Raw genomic sequence first — 20,817 nt, forward strand, 5'->3', positions numbered from 1 at the left:
CATCTGCCAATGACATTGGGATTTTTCTACCTTTTAAGTGTGGATAACGCTCCTATGAACATAGATGTACAAATATATTATCCAAGTCCCTGCTTATGGTTCTCTTGTGTATAGACCTAGAAGTGGAATTTTTGGATCAAATGATTATTTGCTGTTTAATCTTTTGAGTAACCAGCATACTGTTTTTCACAGCAACAGGACCATTTTACATTCTCCCAAACAACGTACAAGGTTTCACATTTACCCCCATTCACAATATGACTTTTTTTTTGGTTTTTGTTTGTTTTATGATAGTTGTCCAAATTGTGTGAAGTGGTATGTCATTGTGGTTTTGATTTGCATTTGCCTAATGATTAGTGATGTTGAGTATCATTTCACGTGCTTATTGACCATTTGTATATCATCTTTGGAGAAATGTCTATTCAAGTCCTCTGCCTATTTTTGGTTTTGAGTTTTAGGGTTCTTTATATATATTGTGGATATTAAATATCTCAGATAATATGATATAGAATTATTTTCTTCTATTTGGTGGGTTGCTCATTTACTCTGTTGATAGTGTCCATGGACACTTTTTGACATTTGGCCATGTGTTCCTGGATTTGTCTGTGCTCTTTATTCTGTTCCATTGATCTATGTGTCTGTCTTTATGCCAATGCCATATTGTATTGATTACTATAGTTTTATAGAAAATTTCAACATTAGGGAGTGTGTGTCCTCCAAATTTGTTCTTTTTCAAAATTGTTTTGGCTATTTGGAGACCTTTGAGATTCAATAATTTAGGGTGGCTTTTCAAAATTTGGGATCTTGATAGGGATTGCATTGAATTTTGTGGTTTACTTTGGGTAACATTGGTATGTTAACAACAATAAGTTTTACAGTCTGTGAACATAGGGTGTCTTTTTATTTATTCTGTATTCTTTAGTTTCTTTTATCAGTGTTGTTAAGTTTTCAGTGTGCAAGTTTTTCACAATGACTAAGTTAATTCCTGAGTATTTAAAAAAATTTGATGCTATTGTAGAGGCGCCTAAGGTGGCTCAAGTCAGTTAAGCCAAATTTTGGCTTTGGCTCTTGCATCTTGATTTTGGCTCAGATTATGATCCTGAGATTGAGCCCCACATTGGGTTCTGTGCTCTGCGGGGAGCATGCTTGAGGATTCTCTTCCCTTCCCTCTGTTCCTCCCCACTCTTGCACGCACACATGCTCTCTAAAATATTTTAAAAGATTTTTTTTTTGATGCTATGGCAAATGGAATTATTTTCTTCTTTCAAACTGTTTATTGTTAGTGTAGAAATGCAACTGATTTTATTGTGTTCATTTGTATCCTACTACTTTGATGAATTTATTAGTTCAACAGGTTTTTGTGGAATCTTTTTAGTGGATTCTATGTATAAGATCACATCATCTGCAAACAGAGGTACTTACACTTTTTCCTTTCCAGTTTGGATACCTTTTATTCATTTTTCTTGCTTAATTGCTTTGACTAGAACTTCCACTGTTGAATTTATGGGGCGAAATCAGTCATTCTTGTCTTATTCCTTATCTTAGAGGAAAAGCTTTTAGTCTTTCACCACTTGAACATGCTGTGAGCTGTGGGATTTTCGTATATGACTTTTATTTTGTTGAGGTAGTTTCCTTCTATTTCGGGTTGATTTTTTTTTTTTATCTTGAAAGAATATTGTCCTTTGTCACATGCTGCTTTTGCATCAGTTTAGAGGGTCATGTGGTTTTTTTCCTTCATTCTCTTAATGTGGTTTATCACATTGATTAATTTTATTAGTGTGTTGAATCATCCTTACATTCCAGGAATAAGTCCCACTTTGTCATGGTGTACAGTCCTTTCAATATGCAAAACACACAACAGACAAAATCACACCATCTCAATTACTATTCGTTTTATAATAAGTCTATTAAATAACTGTATGAGTCTTTTCTTCAAGGTGGTTTTGACTATTCTTTATATTTGCAAATGGATTTTAAAATAATCTTGTTAGTTTCTGCATGTAATAAAAGGAAATCTGGTATTTTGAATAGGATTGCATTGAATCTCTAGATTAATTTGGGGGAGAATTGACATCTTTGAAATTGAAACTTCTCAGAATCTGCAAAGACGGATTTTTCTTTTAGTATATTTTAAATTTCAGGATCAAGACATTTTTTGTTTCCTGTGTTTTGTTTTGGATAACTGAGATAATAGCATCTTTTATTTAATTTTTTTGCCAGTGGGAGTGCTTGCTTCAGTATAGAAGAAAATTTTGACTTTGAAGGAAAGAAAGGAGGAATTGCTGTAGCCAAGACCTAAATAGGAAAGAAGGCATGTATAGTGGGACAGGTGCTGATGGATTGATAGATATGATGGCAGGAACTTGAGGAGATTCTCTTCTGATTACTGCTTTTTTCCATAAGTAGAATAGGTAGCAAAGTCATCAACTGAAAGTGAGGATGAGTGATGAGTGTTAGAGTGTTAGAATAGGGCATCAAATAATCAAGCACATAACTGGGAAATGGAAAATTACTAAACTTAAGGAAAGATTAATTAGCCTGGTTAGTGTGGTTGTTTATTCTCAGCCTATTCAGCTACATGGAAGTAAGCAGGTAGTCAAGAGCGGGTTCTTTCCCAGGAAATGACTGGAGGGAGGAAAGAAGAGGGAGAGCAAGAGCCGAGGAAGTGAGGGTGCATGAAAATTTAATTAGATAAAGAGACATAAACTGGCTGAGGAACAGTGAAAAGGTGGTAGGTATAATTAAATTATAGCACCTAATGGGATCTAAAGAGTGTTAAAATTGTTACTAGAGCATTTGAGCCGGAAATATGGGAAGTAGTAGTTAAAGAGTTATACTTATGAGTTTAGTTTGATATAATTTGCTTTCAGATTTTTGTTGGTTATTTGTATTAATCTTCATGTGGTAAATGCAGCACATGTTATAAAAAACAAGTTCATATTTTTTAATCTAAAACCTTTGGGGACAGATATTTGTTTTATTTTCAGCCCCTCTATTATTTTTTCCAGGTACTTGCTAGTTTTATTATTCCCTCCAAAGAACTAACTTTTAGTTTTGTTGATCTCTGTTGTATATTTTTTATTTCATTATGGTATGCTCTTTTATTTCTTCATCTGTAGTGTCTTGGGTTTAATTTGTTCTTTTTATAACACTTTCAGATGGTTGCTTAGAACATTGGTTTTTGGCCTTTCCTCCATATATGTGTTCTCAAGCTATAAATTTCCCTCTTAAACATGGTATTACCTGCATCCCATAACTTTTGATGTTATGTGAATTTAATAGTGTTCAATTCTTTTCTGATTGTGGCTGTGATTTATTCTTTGACCCATGAGTTGATTAGAAGTTTATTGCTTAATTTCAACTCTATAAGCATTTCTAATCATATTGTTGTTAATTCATAGCTTAATTCATTGGAGGTCAGCAGTTTGGAATTTGTTAGCAGTTTATGATCCAGCATGTGGTCACTTTTGGCAGATGTTTTTATTCACTTACAAGGAATGTATCTTCTGCTCTTGTTAGGTATACTGTTCTGTATGTCAGGCTGGTAATTGTAAAATTCAAATCTTTTTGTTTCTTCTAATCTATTCCTTGTTTTGTGTGCTTATTCCATTAGTTTCTGAGAAAGCTTTGTTAAAATCAACTTGCTAGATTTGTCGTCTTTCTTACTAATTCCCTTGGTACTGACTGAAGTTTATTTGGGAAAAGTATGTTTTTGGGGTGCCTTGGTGGCTCAGTCATTAAGTGTCTGACTCTTGATTTTTGCTCAGGTCATGATCTCAGGGTGGTGAGATTGAGCCCGACATCAGGCTCTGTGCTCAGCAGGGTCTGGTTGAGATTCCGTCTGCCTCTGCCTTCTCCCAACCCTGCTTTCTCTCTCAAATAAATTTTGAAAACAAAAGTGTTTTTCCATCTGCGCAGTTCAGTACAATATTTTAACAAATTGATATGTGGGCAAAGTCACAAATTAAATTTCAAATCAATTTGTAGAACATTAGAATCACATGTAGACATTTTTGAGTCATGTTATGTCAACAGAGGGAATGTGCGTCTCTGTTGCTACTGGCAAAAAGAAAGAGGTTTCCGTATTATAAGCCTTTGAGCTGTTATCTGCTGTATGTGTTTGTCTTGCATAAGTTTCTAATTGCTTTTGTATTTGTCCCTTAATTTTGCTTAGTTTTGTAGAAAGCACAGAAAGTGTTTAACACAGAAAGTGTTAAATCATGGAAAAGGAAATAAAGCCAGTGAGAAAACTATTGCATTTGAAGTCATGTAGTATTTTACATCCTAACCATGATAATTTTCTATTATAAATGGACATTTTCTGTATTTCAGTTAAGTAAAAAGTTCAGTTGAGTTAAAAGAGAAATAATTGGGGATTATGAGTTTATATGTAATATAATTTTTCCTATTTAAAAAAATGGAAAATAAGGTCCTAGTTAGGATTTTGTACAGGATATCTGATTTTAAGGAACAGATTCCTGACTTTAAGTGTTATTAGATATATTCAGATTTAGAATTGCTAGCTCTTTCCAGTGAATTGAGCTTTTACTGTGTCCTGGGATTGAGTCCTACATCAGGCTCCCTGCTTCGTGGGAAGCATGCTTCTCTCTCCCACTCCCCCTGCTTGTGTTCCTCTCACGGTGTCTCTCTCTCTCTGTCAAATAAATAAATAAAATCTTCAAAAAAATAAAAAAATGTACTGTGATAAAGTATAGCTACAGATCTTTTTTTTTGATTTGTGTTCTACACAGTATGTTCTCCATGCTTTTACTTCCATTCTATCTCATATTTAAGATGTACTTTTGTAGTCATTAGATCTTTTTTAAATACAATTCAGGTATTAATTCATTTTCCCCTTCCGTTAGCTTGTTAGCTTTCTGTACTTTTACTGTTCTTACATGCATCTTTGACTCAAGTCCAAAAAGTAAAGAAGTACTTTTTTTATTTCCCATTAAATGAAAGGGTTTTAGAACACCTTAACTTTATTTACTACTGTACTGTACTATTGTTGTGTATTATTAATATTTTAAATTCTACAGTGTATTATTATCTTCTTTAGTCAATATTTACTTAGAGTTACATATTTACCCTGTTCCTTATTCTTATTTGTTTGTTTATGTACGTACTTTTTGGTGCAATATCCAAGCTATGTCTGGTATCCATTTTTCTTTCTTTCTTTTTTTTTTATTTAAATTTTTTATTTTTTTATAAACATATAATATATTTTTATCCCCAGGGGTACAGCTCTGTAAATCGCCAGGTTTACACACTTCACAGCACTCATCATAGCACATACCCTCCCCAATGTCCATAACCCCATCCTCCTTCTCCGACCCCCCCTCTCCCTAGCAACCCTCAATTTGTTTTGTGAGATTAAGAGTCACTTATGGTTTGTTTCCCTCCCAATCCCATCTTGTTTCATTTATTCTTCTCCTACCCCCATAACCCCCCATGTTGCATCCCCACTTCCTCATATCAGGGAGACCATATGATAGTTGTCTTTCTCCGCTTGACTTATTTCGCTAAGCATGATACCCTCTAGTTCCATCCACGTCGTTGCAAGTGGCAAGATTTCATTTCTTTTGATGGCTGCATAGTATTCCATTGTGTATATATACCACATCTTCTTTATCCATTCATCTATTGATGGACATTTAGGTTCTTTCCATAGTTTGGCTATTATAGACATTGCTGCTATAAACATTTGGGTGCCTGTGCCCCTTTGGATCACTAGGTTTGTGTCTTTAGGATAAATACCCAGTAGTGCTATTGCTGGGTCATAGGGTAGTTCTATTTTCAACATTTTGAGGAACCTCCATGTTGTTTTCCAGAGTGGTTGTACCAGCTTGCATTCCCACCAACAGTGTAGGAGGGATTCCCCTTTCTCCGCATCCTCGCCAGCATCTGTCATTTCCTGAATTGTTAATTTTAGCCATTCTGACTGGTGTGAGGTGATATCTCATTGTGGTTTTGATTTGTATTTCCCTGATGCCGAGTGATATGGAGCACTTTTTCATGTGTCTGTTGGCCATCTGGATGTCTTCTTTGCAGAAATGTTCCATGCTCCTGGATTGGAAGAATAAATATTGTGAAAATGTCTATTCTACCTAAAGCAATCTACACATTTAATGCAATTCCTATCAAAGTACCATCCATCTTTTTCAAAAAATGGAACAAATAATCCTATAATTTATATGGAACCAGAAAAGACCTCGAATAGACAAAGGAATATTGAAAAAGAAAGCCAGAGTTGGTGGCATCACAATTCCAGACTTCAAGCTCTATTACAAAGCTGTCATCATCAAGACAGCATGGTACTGGCACAAAAACAGACACATAGATCAATGGAAGAGAATCGAGAGCCCAGAAATAGACCCTCAACTCTACAGTCAACTAATCTTTGACAAAGCAGGAAAGAATGTCCAATGGAAAAAAGACAGCCTCTTCAATAAATGGTGTTGGGAAAATTGGACAGCCACATGCAGAAAAATGAAATTGGACCATTTCCTTACACCACACACGAAAATAGACTTAAAATAGATGAAGGACCTCAATGTGAGAAAGGAATCCATCAAAATCCTTGAGGAGAACACAGGCAGCAACCTCTTCGACCTCAGCTGCAGCAACATCTTCCCATTGCCAAAGGCAAGGGAAGCTTGGGCAAAAATGAACTATTGGGATTTTATCAAGATCAAAAGCTTTTGCACAGCAAAGGAAACAGTTAACAAAACCAAAAGACAACTGACAGAATGGGAGAAGATATTTGCAAATGACATATCAGATAAAGGGCTAGTGTCCAAAATCTATAAAGAACTTAGCCAACTCAACACCCTAAGAACAAATAATCCAATCAAGAAATGGGCAGAAGAGGGGCGCCTGGGTGGCTCAGTGGGTTAAGCCGCTGCCTTCGGCTCAGGTCATGATCTCAGGGTCCTGGGATCGAGTCCCGCATCGGGCTCTCTGCTCAGCAGGGAGCCCGCTTCCCTCTCTCTCTCTCTGCCTGCCTCTCCATCTACTTGTGATTTCTCTCTGTCAAATAAATAAATAAATTAAATATTTAAAAAAAAAAAAAAAAGAAATGGGCAGAAGACATGAACAGACATTTCTGCAAAGAAAACATCCTTTTTTCTTTCTACTTGAAGAAGTCCCTTCATTGTTTTTGGTGTTAAATTATTTGTTTCTATTTGATTACGGATGTCTGTGTTTTGCCCCCCCCCCCCCCTTCAGGAGTATTACTTGCCAGATAGACTATTCTAGTTTGGCATTTCTCCCACTCTTGGCACTTTGAGGATATCATTCCATGTCTTCTGACTTCCATTACTTCTGTGAAAAAGTCAACTGTAAATCTCTCCTTTTTTGACTACTTTTAAGATCTCTCTGTCTGTGGCTGTGTCTCTTTGTGTGTGTCTCTCTCTTTCCCTCCATCCACCCTTTTTACTTTGATGGGTTTTTTGTTGTGGTTTTCTTTGTATTTGTTTTGCTTGGGAGTTTGCTTGGTTCTGTGGCATGATGTCACTGGTAAGTTTTTAAAAAGTTTTCAACTATATGTCTTTAAACATTTCTCTCTTTTCTTTCAAGGACTGCAGTTACATGTATTTTGGATCCATGTGTCATAATTTTTTCACATTCTTTTCTGTATTTCCCAATTTATGTCTTCTTGGGCATCAGTATAAGTATTTTCCTCTTTCTTAGCTTCTGGATCATTGATTGTTCAGCTGTATTCTAACCTATTATGATTTATTTTTTTATTTTCTGTTTTCAGAATTGTATTTTTCAGTTGTTTTCCATACTTTTAGCATTTTCTGCCAATAGTCTTTATTAATTCTTTGAACACATTAACATATTTTAAAGTTCTTTTCTGATAACACCATTCCTTGGATCTACTATAGGTCTGATTTCTTCTTCTTTTTTTTTTTTTTAAGATTTTATTTATTTATTTGACAGAGAGAAATCACAAGTTGATGGAGAGGCAGGCAGAGAGAGAGAGAGGGAAGCAGGCTCCCTGCTGAGCAGAGAGCCCGATGCGGGACTCGATCCCAGGACCCTGAGATCATGACCTGAGCCGAAGGCAGCAGCTCAACCCACTGAGCCACCCAGGCGCCCCTATAGGTCTGATTTCTTGCCATTTTAAAATCTTAGCTTTCAAGTCAGGTCTTGACTGGTTATTTTTATTTTTAGACATTTTGTATAATAATGATAAGATCATTTAAATTTCTAGATGATGTTAACTTTTGCTGGTAAGATATACTTTTGCTAAAATCTTTACAGAAGTTTTTATTGGCCTGCAGCTAGGCTAATAACACTACGTAGCCCAGATTCCTTAACCTAATCAGGGATTGAGATGATATGAAGCTATACTTTCCTCCTTGTTGGTCTGGTCTATTTCTAGTTTACCTTTATACCTAGGGTATAGTCTTTTAGATTCCCTCCCTACTCCCGGTGTGTTTACTGGGGCTGGGCTATTCCTTGGCAGACCTTGCATCTATTTTTGTGTCCTACCGAAGATCTGTTGAAAGCTCTGTTTAGCTTCTCAGCCTCTCAGCCAACGTTTTTGGGTCTAAAAGTAAACACACACACACACACACACACACACACACACACACAATCTTATTTATTTGAGAAACAGTGAGAGAGAGAGCACGAGTGGGTGGGGGGTACATGGAGAGGAAGAGGGAGAAGCAGACTCCCTGCTGAGCAGGGAACCTGACATGGGGCTCAGGCAATATTTTAAGAATCTACTAATGACTAGGGGGAGAATTAATCTGAAGTGCAATCTCATCCGTTTCTTCCAGATCTCAGCCCTTCAATTCTGTCTTGAAAGTTCTCCAGTGGTTTTGAACAGATTACTTTTCTTGTTGTTTTCTCATTATTAGAAGGTTGGTTTGGGGCTCCTGGGTGACTTAGTTAAGCATCTGACTTACTTTTGGCTCAGGTTGTGATCTCATTGTTTGTGGGATTGAGCACTCTGTCAGGCTTCGCGCTCAGGTCGGAGTCTCCTTGAAGATTTTCTACCTCTGTCCCCTCTCCCCCCACCATTTGTGCTTGCTTATGTTCTCTCACCCTCCCTCTGAAATAAATAAATCTTAATAGAGAAGGTTGAAGTAACCTATTCAACTATTGTCAAAAGCAAAATGCTTAGATATGGTCTAATAGAATTCAGAATTTTTCAGATTCTCAAAGAGAGTAGAGTACATACACCTTAGAGGCATTAGAATTGAAATGCACGAATATTTATCTTGTCTACTACAGTTCAAATTTTTATAATGGGAATTGAATGCAGTGTGATCTGTTAAGGAACATGATTTGAATAAACTGACTTTTATTGGTTTATATTGCAGTCTCATGAGGAAGCAAAAACATTCTACAGCACAGTTGTTTTGTTTGGTTCCCACCAGTTGACTAGCCATCCTTCAGTTTTGCTAATGTTTCCTGCTTCCGTGCACATGGTATACTCTCTGCTTAGAATGTATACCTTCATACTCAGGTTTGAGGCACATTCCAAAGGAAGCCTTACCTAAGTTATGAATTTAGGTCAAATAAACTAACATCCTAATTTTAATTTCTGGACTCATTTATATGGTAGTTTGATTAATATCTGTTTTCCCCTCTAAACTATGAACTCAGTGAGATCAGAAATCATGCCTTTTTTCTTTTTAAATATTTTACTCTATGTGCCTACTTCAGTGTTTGGAAGTACAGTACTTTTGCAAGTTGGTGATCAGTTAATAGGTTAATAGATGTTCAGTTAATGTTTGTATGAATGAAGAAATGAAAGAATACAAGGGAAGATACTATCGTAAGACATGCCATGCTTATAGTTATGATGGTAGTGTTAAGAAATGAAAAATTCACTGCTTTTGAGCAAAAGCCAGATTTAATCAAACATGGATTTGCACAGTACTTTTAAAGTTTTATGGCTGTATATGCACAAGATTAAAAGTACTTGAATAAAATTCCCCTGAGAATTTATTATTGTATTTTAGTATTTGTCTTTTATTCCCTTGTAAATATTTTATTATGTAAGTTTTGAAAACACTAGGTCTTTGACACAACTGTCATTCGGAACATGAAAAATTATATCATTGCCAGTCATTGAATTACAGAGATAAATGGAATAAAAAAACAAATCCTGTTCTTGAAGGATTCACGGTCTCAGGAATACGGACTTAGAATTTATTATACAAATAGCCACAGAGTATAAGGTGCTATGGTTTACTCTATCAGGGGGAACTGAATCTTGATAAATTAGGAGGATTTTATTAAATGGCTAAAAGGAACAGTATTTCATTTAATAAGTGGACATTATTATGAAATCATATGGTGCCTTGACAGTAATTTGGGTGGTAGCTAGGGCAGTTTGCAAGAATCATTTGTAAGGGCAGATTGGAGCTACCCAGATTATTAGTTCATCCTTTGACATGGAGGACATCAGAAACTTTCCAAGGATATTTCCAAGGATATTTTCCAAGCAGAGAAATTCTGGAGCCAGAGTCCCTGAGTTCATATTCCAAGCCCTGCCCTTTACTGTGTGTGTTACCTTGGACATATTATTTAGGATCTCTCTGCCTCAGTATCCTTATTTATAAAATGGTGATGATAATTATAACCAAAAAGATTGCTGTTTGGATTGAATGAGTTAAGATATGTCAGGCACATGGAAAAATTCTTGGCACATAGAAAAATCCCAATAAGTATTGGCTCTTGTTACTTTTACTCTATGTATTGAGAAAAACTCAAAGCTTATAATTGTACTCTTTCAGCCACAGCTAGAGGCACAAAAAGATTCAAGGGATTTTTTTAGGGGTGAAGTTATTATTAACAAAGCTTCAACTTAACTACCAATATGTAACGGGGAATTTCAACTAATAGGTGCCTATGTGCAGCATAGAGGTAAGTTTGAAATTTGTATAACAGTTCCATGATTTACAAACTTATAGAACTTAAATTTTCTAATTTGTGTTTTCTTTTAGATCTTATAGAAAATTTCAGCTGTAGCCCTTGGACCAGAAGCTGAAATAATAGAAGCTGTGTACCATGCATTAGGGTATTGAAGAAAATACATTTTGAATTAAATATTTGGCATATAAGGAAGGAAAGGTGATTGAAAATGGGGCGGAAGAAAATTCAAATCACACGCATAATGGATGAAAGGAACCGACAGGTAAATGAAAATTTTAACTTATTTATTCTTGATGTAAATATTTTTTTTAAAAGAGGAGCATAGGATAGAATGGTTGAATTTTTCTTAAATTTAATTCCAAGTCTATTTTTGTTTTCAAACTAAATAAAAAATTTAAACACTTTTAGCTTGTCATCATGTGCTTTAAAGAAACTTTTTCTTATTGCAAAAATCATAGATGTTAGTTATAGAAAATATAGGGGAAAAGAAGAGATCACTGTAGTCCCACCGTTACTGTCCATTGTGTAGATTTATTGTAATATACTTAGTCTTTTGTTCATTTGATTATGTTTGTTTTTAATAGGTTAATTATTATTATAAATTATCACCTCTAATTTCATAATTAGGGAATATCTAAGTTAACTATGGTTATCAGTGAATGTGCTTTAGTCACTTAAATTTTCTGGTTAACCAACAAATAAAGAGAATTTTTTTATAACTCATATTATCACAAATATTCCCAGAACAGTTATTATATTGATCTCAGTTTTAATTGATAAGATATATTGAACTTAATTTTTAGCACCAGTGTCAATAAACCCTTAAAAGTTCAAGATAATTATAATACTGATATATGAAGACCAGAAATTGTAAGAGTTTAGAGTAGGGATTGGCAAACTGTGGTTCATGGGCAAGCTGGCTCTTTTTACAAACAAATCATTGTTAGAAAACTGCCATGTGCATTTGTTTACATATTGTCTGTGCCTGATTTCACATTGTAACAGCATAATTGAGTAGTTGCCCATAGGCCTAAAATCTTTACTCCTGGCCTTTTAAGAAGTTTGCCATGCTCTTGGTTTAAAAGAAAGAAGGAAAAATAGTTTCATAGAATGTTGTAAATAATCTAGTAGTTACAGCATATGCAGGAGGGGTAGATTCTGCTCTGGAAAGTTTGCCTCTCAGGAGAAGTTTCCAGAAAAGCTGGTTTCTGGAAGCTTACCAGGAACAGAACAGCACTAAAGATAAAATCTGCAGAGTCTGAGTAGTAATTCATCTGGTAATATGGATATAATTGGAGACAAAACTCAGCTGAATAGCTGATAAAGAAGTTAGTGGAAGTGATTAGAGTTGTCACTGGACCGAAATGAAGAGAACTCCTGTTTCATCTCGTGAAAATTCTTCTGATAAAATGTAAGGCTCACACAGTATGATTCTTTATGAAGGTTGATAAAACAGGGGAGAGTGATAAAATAACTATTCCATCATGATTCTAAGCAAGCTTGCAAGTAAATGTCCCTTCATAAAATCTGAGGACTATGTCACATAGAGGGAACATGGGGGACCTGCTTCATGAACACATGCAATATTAATGTAAAATAGGGTTTATTCAGGGAATAACATAAAAGCAGAGAACTGGCAAAGGACGAAACATTCCCTGAACTCTCATTTTCCCATAGAGAGTCATGTTTAAATTCAGCATAGATACACTGGATCTACCAGTGGAAAAGACCTCCCATCTTTAGAGAGAAAAAGGAGCTAGGAATATGTAAGTGACTGTAATGGAGCTTTTTAAGTTAAGGAAATGATATTAAAAGATGAAGCTTGCCACTATACTCAGCAACTAGAATTAGCCTTAATTAATAATTAATATGTTGAGTTTACCTAAGTCATTTTCTTTTTTTTTTCTTTTTTTTTTCTTTTTTTTTTTAAAGATTTTATTTATTTATTTGTCAGAGAGAGAGTGAGTGAGAGCGAGCACAGGTAGACAGAGTGGAAGGAAGAGTCAGAGGGAGAAGCAGGCTCCCCGTGGAGCAAGGAGCCCGATGTGGGACTCGATCCCAGGACGCTGGGATCATGACCTGAGCCGAAGGCAGCTGCTCAACCAACTGAGCCACCCAGGCGTCCCCCTAAGTCATTTTCTTACTAAGCTGCCAGATGGGGCAAGGGTAAGGGTGTCTGAATTTCTTCTCAGGTGATTTTGGCAAAGAATGCAGAAAACATACTGTGGAGGTAGTTAGACAATTCGGTTTTCAGGTTTGATTAGGCACAGACATAATTTGTCATTTTTAACTTGTGGATTTTGAGTTAAAAGTTTCATTATTCTGGGACGCCTGGGTGGCCCAGTTGGTTGGACGACTGCCTTCGGCTCAGGTCATGATCCCGGAGTCCCAGGATCGAGTCCCGCATAGGGCTCCCAGTTCCACGGGGAGTCAGCTTCTCTCTCTGACCTTCTCCTTGCTCATGTTCTCTCTCACTCTCTCTCTCTCAAATAAATAAGTAAAATCTTTAAAAAAAAAAAAAAAAGTTTCATTATTCTTGCATTAAAATGGGGGGGAAAAGGTTTCTGTGCTGAAGAGGATATGTGTCACTTATTCATCCAAATTTGAATATTTACCATATCAGAGAGAGACTGTTAAGCACTGGAGACTCATTAAAAATATATAGCCTACAGAAGAAATTTAACTATGTGGCAGATAGATGCTAAGTTTAGGTGCTGGGAGGGTTTATGGAAGGAACTACCAACCTCTGGGGTTGTTTAGCGAGCAGTACTGAAGGAGGTAATAGCGAATAGTTTTTAATGATTGGATTTTTGGAGCTACTAAGATAAAATCACACTTCAAGTCATTAGAACAGTGAGTTAAAACTCTTGGGGTTGACACTACCATGCACTTAAGAGCTGCTTCACCTCACTTCACTTCTACTTGGAAGCTTTCAACTTGACTTTCATTTGGGAGCTTCTGGTGAAACCTTGTGTTGGTCCTTCTTGGCGTAATGTGTTTCTATTTAAAACGTAAATTTTGTATTAAAGTATAACATAAAAGCACACAAATCCTAAGTGTGGCTAAGAGAGTTATTGCAAAAAGTACATGGCCACGTAACCAGCATATCCCAGTGCACCACCCCAGAAACTCTCTGTCTTGTCTCCCAGGCATTATCTCCCTGCCCCAGGGAAGGAAAGTCATTAACTGAACTTTCTAACACATAGGTTAATTACCCCTGGTTTTGAATTTATGTGAACAGCCTGTGTTCGTTTGGGCAACATTATGTTTGTGAAATTAATGTTAGTGTTGCATGTGGGTATATATGTAGATGTATTTTTAAAATCTACATATTCATATATGTTTTCATTGATGTATGATATTCCATTGGGTGGATAGAACACAATGTGTACACTTATTTTTTCTACTGTAAATAGAATTTTGGGTTGTTTTCTACTTTGAGACTATTATAAAAAGTGCTATTTTGAATACTCCCGTGTGTGTCTTTGGTACCTATGAATGCTTGGGTATATACCGAGGGTTTCAGTTGCTAAGTCAGAGAGTATACCTGTGAAAGCTTTAATAGCAATAGTTTTCTAAAGTGGTTGTACTGATTTATAATTTTTGCTCTGCTAACAGGGTGTGTGAAAGTTCCAGCTGCTCAGCTGCTCTAAATATTCACCATTACTAGTTTTTATCCCTTCATTTTAGCTGTTCTGGTGGATGAGCAAAAGTAACATTTTAATTTTAAGTTTCTGTGATGTTTGATGAAGTTGATCACCTTTTCATATTTTTCTTGGCCCTTTAGATACCTTCTTTTATGACTTACCTGTTAAGTTGTACCTGACTACCTTTTCTTAGGCAGTCTCCTTGACTGCTTTTTTCTTAATAATTATTAGTATACATTCTGTATATAATATATTCTGAGTGTTTTATTCATTATGTGCATTTCAAATAACTTCCCTCATATCATGGCTTGCCTTTTCACTTTTTCAATCCTTTTTTTTTAAATGTTGTCCAGTTTCTCTTCTTTTTCTTCCTTTATGGCTAATGCTCTGTGTTGTGTTGGAGAAATACTTACCTATCATAAGTCCATAAAGATTGTTTTTATGCTTTCTTCTGCTTTTTACCTTTCATGTTTTATATCTGTTATCCATTTTGAATTTAGTTTTATGTATGGTTTGAGGTGTTGGGGTTAAGATTTGTTTTCCTGATAAATACTCAGTTCACCCAGTACAGTTTGTTTTAAGAACCATCCTTCCTCCATTGCATGACAGGGGTTGCCTTTGCTGCGAATCAAGGAATCATACACATGTGGGGCTGTTTCTGAACTCTGTTTTGTTCCATTTGTGTATTTTATATCCTTGCTCAATTCTGTACTATTTTAATTACTGTAGTTTAATATTTGGTAGTAGAAATTCTCTACCATGGTATTCTGCATGACTGAGTGGTTGTTGTTGTCATTTTTCTTTCCAAGTGAAACCAAGTGTCAATATTCACTTAAGAGAGCCAACAAAATGAACTTACTGGAATTCAGATGTATGGATTGATTTAGGAGAACTGAAATCTTTACAGTATTAAGTCTTGTAATCCATAAATAGATATGGTTACCTTATTTTGTTTATTTTTAGGTATTGGATTTTTTTTAGTGTCATTATGTTTTTCCCCAGATTTCATTTTTCTCTATGCTTGTTGCTAAGTCTATAAACGCTTAGTTTATTTTTTTAATGTTGACTTTGTGTCTAGCAATCTTGCAAAATTCACTTTCAAAATTTATTTATTTCTAGTAGTATAAGTTGTACATTATTTTGGATTTCCTATGTAAACAATTGTGTTGTCTGTGAACAGTGATTTACTCTTTTTGAAATCCTTTATTACATTATCTTGTTTCATTGCACTAGCTCGTACCTCTAGAATAATGAATAAAAGTGAAGGTAGTGGGCATCCTTTGTCTCATTCTCAACTTTAGGAAAAAACATTCAATATTTGATCATTAATTATGGTATTTACTGAGAGTTTTTCTAAAAGATCCCTTTTATCAGAATAGAAAAGTTTTCTGCTATTTCTAATGCCACTGTTTTTATCCTGAATCAGTATTGAATTTTATCAAAAGCTTTTTCTGAGTTTATGTAGATGATTCTATGGTATTTTTCTCCCCTTTTTTCTTTAATGTAGTATCCTATGTTGGTTGATTTTCAAATGTTAAAGCATTTGAATGCTTTAAAAATGTATTTCTTGAAATACACCTTTATATATATCACTTGATTTGATTGTTCTTACTCCATTTTTTATTTTTGCGAGTATGTGTGTGTGTGTGTGAGATTAGTCTGTAATTTTTTTTTCTTGTAATGTTGGGAAGTGTTGTTTCTTGTTCTCTGGAGAAGTTTGTGTAATAGTAATATATTTCTTCTTTGAATACTTGGAAAAGTTTACCAGTAAATCTGTTTGTCCTTGGAGTTTACTGTGTGAGAGTTTTTTAAAGTAAATATTTAATTTCTGTAAGAGATAGAATGATTCCTACTCTTCTACTTTTTCTGTCAGTTGGGTAAGTTGGGTTTTTCAAGAAATTCTCTATTTTATTTAAATTGTTAATATTATTGAAGTTCAATGTTCATATGCTCTAATTTTCTTCGTATTGCTCATATTCTCTTTTATATTTTGTCTTCCATTCCTTATATTGTTACTTCGTGTCTTTTTTTTCCTTGATCACTGAGATTATGTCAGTTTTATTAACCTTTCTTTTCTTCTTCTTTTTTTATTGTGTTATGTTAGTCACCATAATTATTAACCCTTTCTAAGAATGAACATTTTAGCTCACTAAAGTACTTTTATCATACAGTTATTTTAAAGGTCATTTATTTAGGTCTTCTCTTCTTGGACAGTGTTTTTTTACATTAGTCATTGACTTTTCATCCTTCCTTTTTTTCCTAACAAATTTTATAGAATTATGTTTTCCCGTGTAAGTACTGATTGAGCTGTATATGTCTCACAAATTACAATAATGATTTTTTACCTTCTTTATTATTCTGGCGAAAATATTTTCAAATTTATACTGGGATTTCTTTTTTAATACCTGAATTATTTGGAAATATATTGCAGAATCTCTTTTTAAGCTATCTTTTTAAAAAATAATTTTTAGCTTTTTTCCAGTATATTCAGAGACTGTGCTCCAAATGATTAAGGTTGTTCTAAATGTGTTGAGGTTTGCTTTAAGACCCTGGCTGTTGATCAGTTTTTTTTTTTTTTTTTTTTTTTTTAAAGATTTTATTTATTTATTTATTTGACAGAGAGAAATCACAAGTAGATGGAGAGGCAGGCAGAGAGAGAGAGGGAAGCAGGCTCCCTGCTGAGCAGAGAGCCCGATGCGGGACTCGATCCCAGGACCCTGAGATCATGACCTGAGCCGAAGGCAGCGGCTTAACCCACTGAGCCACCCAGGCGCCCCTGATCAGTTTTGATAAGTGTTTTATTTACCCTTGAAAGACCATATTGTTACTTTTGGTTACTGTGGTATGCATATGTGAGGAGCAGGGGCAAGGAAGAGAAAATTAGATATCTTAATTGTGTTTCTCAGGCTTATAGAAGGACTGTACCTTTCTGATTATTTGGCTGCTTATTCTGTCAACTACTGATAGATCATCTTTGGCTGTGTTTCAGTTTTTGCCTAAGATTGTGGACATGTGTATTTCTCTTTTAGTTTCAGGTTTTACTTATTCATTTTGGAGTTAGGTTATGAGTTGAATATTGATTTAAGCTCCTATTATCTTCTTGATGGATTGACACCTTTAGCATTAAGAAATGTCCTTTTAGGGTGCCTGGGTGGCTCAGTGGGTTAAACCGCTGCCTTCGGCTCAGGTCATGATCTCAGCATCCTGGGATCGAGTCCCGCATCTGGCTCTCTGCTCAGCAGGGAGCCCGCTTCCCTCTCTCTCTCTCTGCCTCCCTCTCTGTCTACTTGTGATCTCTGTCAAATAAATAAATAAAATCTTTTAAAAAAAATAAAAAAAGAAATGTCCTTTTATTTTTTTATTAACATAAAATATATTATTTGGCCCAGGGGTACAGATTTATGAATCATCAGGCTTACACATTTCACAGCACTCACCATAGCACTCTCCAGTGTCCATAACCTAGCCACCCTAAATCCCTACTTCCTGATCCCCCACCAGCCCTCTGGAAATGTCCTTTTTTATTATAACTACTACTATTTGCCTTCAAGCTGTTTGTTCTTAGTATACTTTACATTAGCTTTCTTTTGCTTAGTGTTTTCTTGTTATATCTTCTTGTATCCTCTTCAGCCTTTCATTATTCTTATATTTAGGGCAGATCTCTTCTAAGACTTTTAACTCTTTATCTCATCGGATAATCATGGTCTTCGTGGGCTAGCTGGGGTGGGTGGCTCAGTTAAGTGGCTGACTCTTGCTTTTGGCTCAGATCTTGATCACACAGTCCTGGGATTGAGTTCCATATCCATGGGGCTTCCTGCTTAGCAAGGAGTCTGCTAAAGGATGATTCTCTCCCTCTGCCGTCCCAGCATGACTCTCCCTAACCACTCCTGCTCTTTCTCTCTCACAAATAAATAAATCTTTTTAAAAAAGAGTATCTTAAAGAAAATGTCTTAAATTTAATTGTAGATATATATAAAACATACCTGCATATGTTTTATATATATATATGTTTTATATATATATATATGTTTTATGTTTTATGTGAGAAAAAAAAGGAACCCTTTTTTTTTTCTCATTGGCTATCTTTTTGATTTACATTTTTAAAATTATTGTTTTCTAGTAATCATTGTGTATTGTTTTGCCTTTCTTTTAGTGGCTTGCCCTGGGTATTATAGCATATATTCTTTACCTATTACAAAATAACTGGTATAGGACATATTACTTCTTTTACCCCTTCCCTGATTTTAGAACCGTACAGCATACTTGGCTCTATTTATGCTTCCTGCTTATTGGATTTTTGTTACTATTCATTTTAATGTGATAAATTAATTAAAACTCAAAGTTTTATGCAGTCAGTATTCATGTATACACACACACACACACACACACACACACACCCATAAATACACACTGAGACTTTTCACTTCTTGTTCTTCCTTTATGTTTCTATATGGGATTAGTTTCTTCCTGAAGAACTTCCTTTGTTATTTCCTTCAGTGTAAGTCTTCGATTATTTTTATCTGAATGTTTTCATCCGAGTTTTAAAAACTGCTTTACTGAGATTAAAATTCACATGTCCTACAATTTCCCCATTTGAAATGAAAACGTACTGTTTAGTGGGGTTGTTTTGTTTTGTTTTTGGTATATTCAGATTTGTGCAACCATCATCACGATTTTCTTCAAACATTTTTAAAGGAATTTATTTATTTATTTGAGAGAGAGAAAGAGAAGGGAGGAGCGGGGGGCGGGGAGGAAGAAAGAATCTGAAGCAGACTCCACGCGGAGTGTAAGTCTCAGTCCCGCACCTGTGAGATCATGACCTGAGCTGAAATCAAGAGTCAGGTGCTTAACCAACTGAGTCACCCAGGTGCCCCCTTCCAGAACATTTTTATTACCCCTAAAAAAAACCCCATACTTGTTAGCAGTCAGTCTCCATTCCCTTCCCCCCATATATATCTAGCCATAGGAAACCACTAGCCTGTTTTCTGTTTCTATAAATTTGCTTATTCTGGATATTTCATAAAAGTCAAATCATATACTGTGTGATCTTCTGTGACTGTCTTTTTTTGCTTAACATAGTATTTTTTTTGGTTCATCGATTTTGTAGGATGTGCTAGTACTTCATTCTTTATTGTGACTGAATAATATTTCATTGTATGAATATACTACATTTTGTTTATCAGTGCATGAGCATTTGGTTGTTTCTATGTGCACACTTTTGTGTAAACATGTATTTTCATTTTTCTTGGATATACCTAGGTGTGGAATTGCTGAGTCATGTGGTAACTCTAAAGTTTAACATTTTGAGGAAGTGCCAGACTGTCAAAGTTGTCTGTATCATTTTGGTTTCCATCAGCATTATATGAAGGTTCCTTTGCCAACACTTGTTTGCCTTTTTGATTTTCATCACTTTAATCATTTCTTTAGAGGAATCAGCTTTCAATATTTCTTTTCCTGTTTTTGAAGATAATGTGTGTGTGTGTTGTGCCACCCCCCATTACTTGTAAGATTTTTACATTTTCATTCGTAGTTAATTTTTTGATTATGATATTTTCAAATACTGCTCATGTTCATGCTATTCTTCTCGGATTCCAATTACATGTGACTTAGTGCTTTTAAGCATGTCTCATATATTTCTTATGCTTTTTTCTTCTGTAATTTTATTCTTTTCTGTCTGTCCTTCCATTTGTTTTATAGTGAGTGACCTGTTTTCTGTGTTCTAGTAATCCTTTCTTGGTTTTTAAAAATTAGCTGATAATTTTTACTCATTTCTGGTAGTATATTTTCAAATATAAAATTTCTTTTTAGGGCGCCTGGGTGGCTCAGTGGGTTGGGCCGCTGCCTTCGGCTCGGGTCGTGATCTCGGGGTCCTGGGATCGAGGCCCGCATCGGGCTCTCTGCTCAGCGGGGAGCCTGCTTCTCTCTCTCTCTCTCTCTCTGCCTGCCTCTCCATCTACTTGTGATTTCTCTCTGTCAAGTAAATAAATAAAATCTTAAAAAAAAAAAAAATTTCTTTTTAATTTTTATTTTTTAGATTTCAATTCTCTGGTGAAATTGTCCATCTTTTCACATATTCTTTCCACTGTTTTTTGGAAAATACTAATCATAAAGTTTTTGTCTCCTAACTGCTATATTGGATTACCTGTAGGTTCATATCTGTTCCCTTTTTCTCTTTGTTTTTTATTATGTGGTCATTCTTTTGACATGTCTTATGGTTTTTACCAGACATTGTATGTGAAAGACACTATACATATTCCATGTTATGGTACTT

At 35.2% G+C, this 20,817-nt stretch overlaps 1 protein-coding gene across 11 annotated transcripts in view; it reads left to right on the top strand.

The window, feature by feature from the left end:
• MEF2A (myocyte enhancer factor 2A) overlaps positions 1-20,817 on the top strand; it is a 163,631-nt gene that overhangs the window by 57,150 nt on the left and 85,664 nt on the right. For all 11 annotated transcript variants that reach the window (XM_059180141.1, XM_059180142.1, XM_059180137.1 and 8 more), the window contains one exon: positions 10,971-11,161. In XM_059180141.1, the coding sequence (XP_059036124.1) occupies positions 11,108-11,161 (54 nt within the window). In that variant the 5' untranslated portion in view covers positions 10,971-11,107. The remainder of the gene's footprint in view (positions 1-10,970; positions 11,162-20,817) is intronic.

This window comes from Mustela lutreola, chromosome 7, assembly GCF_030435805.1.
Source record: "Mustela lutreola isolate mMusLut2 chromosome 7, mMusLut2.pri, whole genome shotgun sequence".
NCBI lineage: Eukaryota > Metazoa > Chordata > Mammalia > Carnivora > Mustelidae > Mustela > Mustela lutreola.